The sequence below is a fragment of the Sphaeroforma arctica genome (genome assembly GCF_001186125.1).
Source record: "Sphaeroforma arctica JP610 unplaced genomic scaffold supercont1.817, whole genome shotgun sequence".
Taxonomy (NCBI): domain Eukaryota; class Ichthyosporea; order Ichthyophonida; genus Sphaeroforma; species Sphaeroforma arctica.
In genome coordinates, this window is record NW_014039741.1 from 1 (window position 1) to 5,631 (window position 5,631).

The window sequence follows — 5,631 nt, forward strand, 5'->3', positions numbered from 1 at the left end:
TTGGTCTTTTGTGTTGCTCTTTTGTTATATAAAAAGCAAACAAAAAAGATGTAGTTGAGATATGAGCGCAATTCATACACAATTATACAAGTAGATACAGAATGCATTTATTTACACATGGTTAAAAAACTGGAATGAAAATATGGTTTTAGTTGGTATAATATAAATTGGCGGGAGATCTGTATTTGATGTATTTGGACACACATCTATGTATGCCACAGCTTTTATAACAATATTATTATATAGATATGTATGATTTTTGGAATAGCGCTTTACAAAATATGGTGTCGGCATAGGCCGTAGGGTTGCACTGACGCAAGCTATCTTGACTATCAGCACGCGTTAAAGTCCACAGTGTACTGTGTAGAGTTTATTATTCAGTATGACGACATTCTTGAGACTTCTGCCGGAGAATAGTTCTAAGATAGTACTGTGTTCAACACTTTCAATTCTTGTGACTCTAGTTTATATGATATCAGACATAGATACCACAGTGACACACATGAAGACTGCGATAGGATTCGCGACCTTGGTGACCAAACGTGCCAGTTACGAACGTTTCAGTCCCAACTGTTTAGATCTAGACCTGTCTCCTAATTTAGAATGCGGCTTCATGGTAGGTAATGAAAGTATGAAGTTCTGTACCGATCCACAGAAATGGCGAAAAAGTTTGCTTGTGAGCGAGTGCGACTGGCAAAAATACACACGCAGAGGTGCTATTGAGCTACTACAGGGCAAGCATATTGTGTTTGTGGGTGACTCGAGATTGCGGTATCAGTATGTATGTATGATATTTTGGCTCGAGAATGGGTATTGGCCTCCCGATGGCGAGAAAGATGGGTTTAAAAGTCCAGTTAAGGAGAGCTTGTGGGGGGGCAAGGGGGGATGGCGGGCCTTTTTCAAAGATACTGCCGGGTATATGAAGGGAAACGAGTACTGTGATTGCTATAGGAATGACCATGACATGTATGTGGAGCCTATATATGAGAATAGGTTCTATTATAACGAGAGATATAACCTGCGGCTGTCGTATTTTGTTCACTACAAGACAGACATGTGGGCTGGGCACAAGGACATTCACGGGCACTATGGATTCCCACCGTATCAGGCGGATGAGTACACCTCTAAGGGTGACACATGTCACAGCATTGGTGACTGTAAGGGGCAGAAAGATTGGGCTCTGACACTGACGGAAGCACTGAACTCAGACTTCTTCACCCGACTGGGTGCGACAGATTTGTTCATGTCATTCGGGTGGCTACCGAATAAGCAAATCAATATCACCATGACCGACGAATGGGCCAATGGAGTCAAGAAAATGCGAAACAATGGGATCAATGTGTACAAATTGGATGCGCATTCCGTCTCACATCCGCCCCATAAGGTGACTATTACTAAACAGGACTACGAGCGGGTGCGTAACCTACCACCTGTCCCTGGCCAAATTAACTTGGACCTGTTCAAATTTACCAAAACATTTGCAGACCACTGGGAAGATCCGGACAAACCATTTGTAGATGAGGTGCACTTCGAGGCGTGGGTGTATGAAGAGCTGTCTCAGTGGTTCTTAAGGGCTATTGACATGGCCGAGGAAGCACCTATGGTTCCTCTGTAGAAGTGTTTGGAAGTACAAATATATACTGTCAACGCTAGTGAGTACACAAACATGATGTTTGTAAATATAATATTAGTTACCTTACTTCACACACGTTGTTGGTATACGAGGCAGAATCCATTCTGTCTAGCGAAATATATGAGGTACTAAGGGTGCTTGCATTGGTGTGTCTCTACAAACATTTACATTGGTTCATGTATCGATACGCATAGCTACGTGTTCGCAGAAATAGTATCTTACAATGGGCTTTCGGTACGAATATGCCAACGTAAAATCAGGAATGAATATTATTTCGTACAAGTTTATTTGTATTTTGGGATGTCTTATGTAACATACAGTATGCTCATATGTGCAGGGTGGTTGTAGGCAACACAGATAATTTATTAAAGTAGTCTTGATTGTTTTATAGCTTGTTCGTGTAGGGGATTGGATTGAGGTATGCGCATGTTATCATAAAACACTTTTAATCGAGTACTATGATATTTGTGAGTACATTTCCCGTGCGGGGTTTGTATTGAGGAAAGGGCATGCTATCGTAACACTGTTTAATCGAGCACTAGGATATCTGTGAGTATCTTTCTTGATACAACTGCTTGTTTGTGTAGGGGTTTAATTTGAGGTACGGGCATGTTATCATAAACACTGTTAAATCGAGTACTAGGATATCTGTGATACATCTATTTCGTTGTTTTAAATAAACTTCAATTGGAACGCGTTTGCTTCTTGCTGTCGTTATTTTTTTGGGCTCTGGGGTTCACAAGTGTAGCACAAGAGAGAGTGTGTTGCATTTGTTACGAGTCCTCCGACGGTATTGTTCACATTGAACCTAATACCAATCCAGCCAAGCTTTAAGTCAACTAGATAGAAGCTTCATTGCAGATTCATCACTATCATCTACCAACTTCATAGAGTTAGACAATATACTACCTACCACCTGTTCAGACCCGCACGAAGAACTCATCCACTATGTATACGCCCTATAAAGGGATGCACTTAGCTGCGCTCATGGCCCGTGTACCATCTACTAACAATACAAACTTAGATCGATCGATATAGATCATTGTACATCTATATACATCGGCTATGACGTGACTCCTACGCCGGCTACAAACAGTCATGTGTGAACCGCGTGTACCGCTGATGGGCGTTCCCCTATGAATTCGTATGTCACTCCAATAAAGCATTGTATGTATTATATGCAATAGATTTCCCCGTGCTATTTAATGTGTGTATTGTTTTGATCCACTCGTATTAATTCCGCCGCTGCCTTGGTTTTGTGATCCCATTCGCAAGCAGCGAACCAATGTTGTCAAAAAAGTACTCCTCTCCTGCCTCGTAAACTGCTCCACCATGGTCATATACCTGACGAGCGCACGATAATCGAGGATACGAGTGCTGTGAGTATGTGCACAAGTGAATGCAGAGAAACATATTTGCCGCAACTTACGATATCTGTAGTGCGTAGAATAATAGTGTGATAAAAAGCCAATATATGTATATATATATACATACATACATATATATATATATATATATATATATATATTATATTATATACTATATATCCATATCCATATATATATATATATATATATATATATATATATATATTATATATATATATATATAATTTATTAATAAATAATATATATTTATTATATATATAACATAAAGCTATATATAATAAATACTAACAAATAATATATATATATATATATATATAATTATTAATAAATAATATATTATATATATATATATATTATATAAAGACTATATATAATATATACTAACAAATAACAAATATATATATATATATATATATACATATATATATATACATATATATAAATATATATATATAATAAAGTAATATATTAACATAATAATATGAAATACACCGATGAGATATTCTCTGTGCGCATTCATCACGAAATCAAAATAGTGATGAGAATATAATGGCAGAGGTCACAAGATGACATCACCGAAAACGTGTGATACTGGTACGGTACAACTAGGGTACACTTCATCCCGAGCGACACGCAACGCTACACAGTCTGGATATCCATCCATAGTAGATCAGGCATGTAACAGTGAGATGCACATATGCATACCTTCGCGGTTACGTTTTCGAATAGGCTCCGTACGGTGTCATAGTTGACGGTTGTGGCGAAAGTATTTGCCGCCGATTGCGCATCCTGGAAGTGGAAAAGATATAGCAATGCACTCGTCAATGGGGTCGTATGTTTGAACACTGTACATAGTCCTACTATACAACGTAAAAGTGCGCCCCACAAATGATACCTCAATATATGTAGTTGTAGCCATGTCAGTGAGTAGTGGATTGGGTTCTAGAAAAAAACCCTAAATACTTCAGCAACCCAAACCCCTAAACCCTAAACCAGCACACGCAGCCACACCTCAGTGGGAGTTTCAGGAGCGCCGTCGAACTTCCTCAGGCCATGAGCCAACGCCAACAGCTGCAAACACATGGTACTTGCACCGACTAGTTGGTCAGACACCTTACCCACCACAGGCAGTAGAGACACCAAACGGGACGATAGCCCTACCACTGGGTGTATTTCTGGGGGCAAGACTCGTATCTGGGTAGTTCATGGATTGCGCAGATGTGTGGTTGGTGTTAGTTGTAATGTGATGGGTGACGAATGCACTGAACAGTAGGTGATCCCGGGAGTAACCTCTGGAAGTCGCCCCTGTATCTAGTGAGGTCGTTTGCGTAGTAGAGACATACCCAGAACACTACCATAACATACATATATATTTAGAGTTCGATTCGCGGAGAAACGTGACCATAAACAAAGATCCAGACACCCTGAAAGGGTATATCAACATGTAGAATCCGCACTATCACTACACTGTACAGTACACTATACAGCACGCATAAGCCTTAGGTACAATATTGGAGCATTTCTCCTGAACAACTCCTTTAAGCAGGTTCCGTAGACGTGATATACATATGATCTTAGGAAGGTTATGGGATTCAATAGAGAGTTCGAGATGTGTATATACTCGTATGCACATACACTTCAACTACTATCGCACACCCACACCACAGCCACAGACCACATAATGCGCACTCGACGCAACCCCACACACATGTGCCTGACTTACATCCCAGCTCCCCGTGTATATGTAGTGCAGTCGCTCGGCTGCCTGTTGTTCTACTGTGTGCACGGCGTCACCCAGCATCACTTTACTTACAGCCTTCACTATGACATTGGTTGCGGCACGGCCCTTTTCCTTCTGATACCTTGCCAGCAGTATGTCCTTTCCATTGGATTCTAAATAAAGACCCATTGCTTGGAGTAATTCTTCCACTCCATCAACAAAGTGCACTTCCTGTTGCAGAACATTCGAAACATTGTAACACAGCCGATGTCAGAGCTGGGGTGAGTTCGTTCACTCACCCGAAGAGGTATGAAAACGAATCAGTGGTAAACGTACTAGGAAAATAATAGGCAAAACGGGCACATGAGCATATACAGTCACATGTAAGGCAAAATTCTGGTCGGAACTTTTGGCATTTATTATACCTGTACAGCAATCAAACTCACGACGGTATATCAAATTCACAGTACCAATGAATATAAAGGTACACGTACACACTAGACATATACATAGACAAAGACACAGACATAGATATAGAGATAAGGATAGAGATAGAGATGGAGAAAGAGATGGGCATAGACACACCCGCGTACATAGGGATACACAGATTAAGTCCGATTCAACTACATACAACCCTCGATTCAACCATACACCACCCGCACATAAACGCCCACCTCTTTCATTTCATCGTATCCCCTGATACTAGTGGTATATATATGGTCCACCCCAAGCTGCTCCTTCCACTGGCCGATGAGCCTGTCCCTGGCTTCTGGTCGCAGCTTGTCCACGATCAACGTACTGCCTTCGTCTACGTATCACGTACACCTGTGCGCGGGTCGAGGGGTCGGTGTCAGTTGGGTTATTCACATGATATAACAACTCTCTATCCT

At 40.8% G+C, this 5,631-nt stretch overlaps 2 protein-coding genes across 2 annotated transcripts in view; one reads left to right on the forward strand and one right to left on the reverse strand.

The window, feature by feature from the left end:
- The first annotated feature begins 289 nt into the window (after positions 1–289).
- Positions 290–1,771, forward strand: SARC_08736 (hypothetical protein). The gene has a single exon (XM_014297269.1). It carries the CDS (start codon positions 383–385, stop codon positions 1,613–1,615), a length of 1,233 nt encoding a protein of 410 aa, XP_014152744.1. The 5' UTR covers positions 290–382; the 3' UTR covers positions 1,616–1,771.
- A 1,095-nt stretch (positions 1,772–2,866) lies between these two features.
- SARC_08737 (hypothetical protein) overlaps positions 2,867–5,631 on the reverse strand; it is a gene marked incomplete at both ends in the record, with an annotated part of 3,781 nt that continues 1,016 nt past the window's right edge. The window contains 5 exons of the mRNA XM_014297270.1: positions 2,867–2,977; positions 3,727–3,810; positions 4,033–4,215; positions 4,745–4,972; positions 5,416–5,549. Coding sequence (XP_014152745.1) covers positions 2,867–2,977; positions 3,727–3,810; positions 4,033–4,215; positions 4,745–4,972; positions 5,416–5,549 — 740 coding nt within the window. The remainder of the gene's footprint in view (positions 2,978–3,726; positions 3,811–4,032; positions 4,216–4,744; positions 4,973–5,415; positions 5,550–5,631) is intronic.

Bases quoted from the DNA above. Each gene is read 5' to 3' on its own strand.
- SARC_08736 (XM_014297269.1), top strand. From the start codon at position 383: ATGACGACATTCTTGAGACTTCTGCCGGAGAATAGTTCTAAGATAGTA.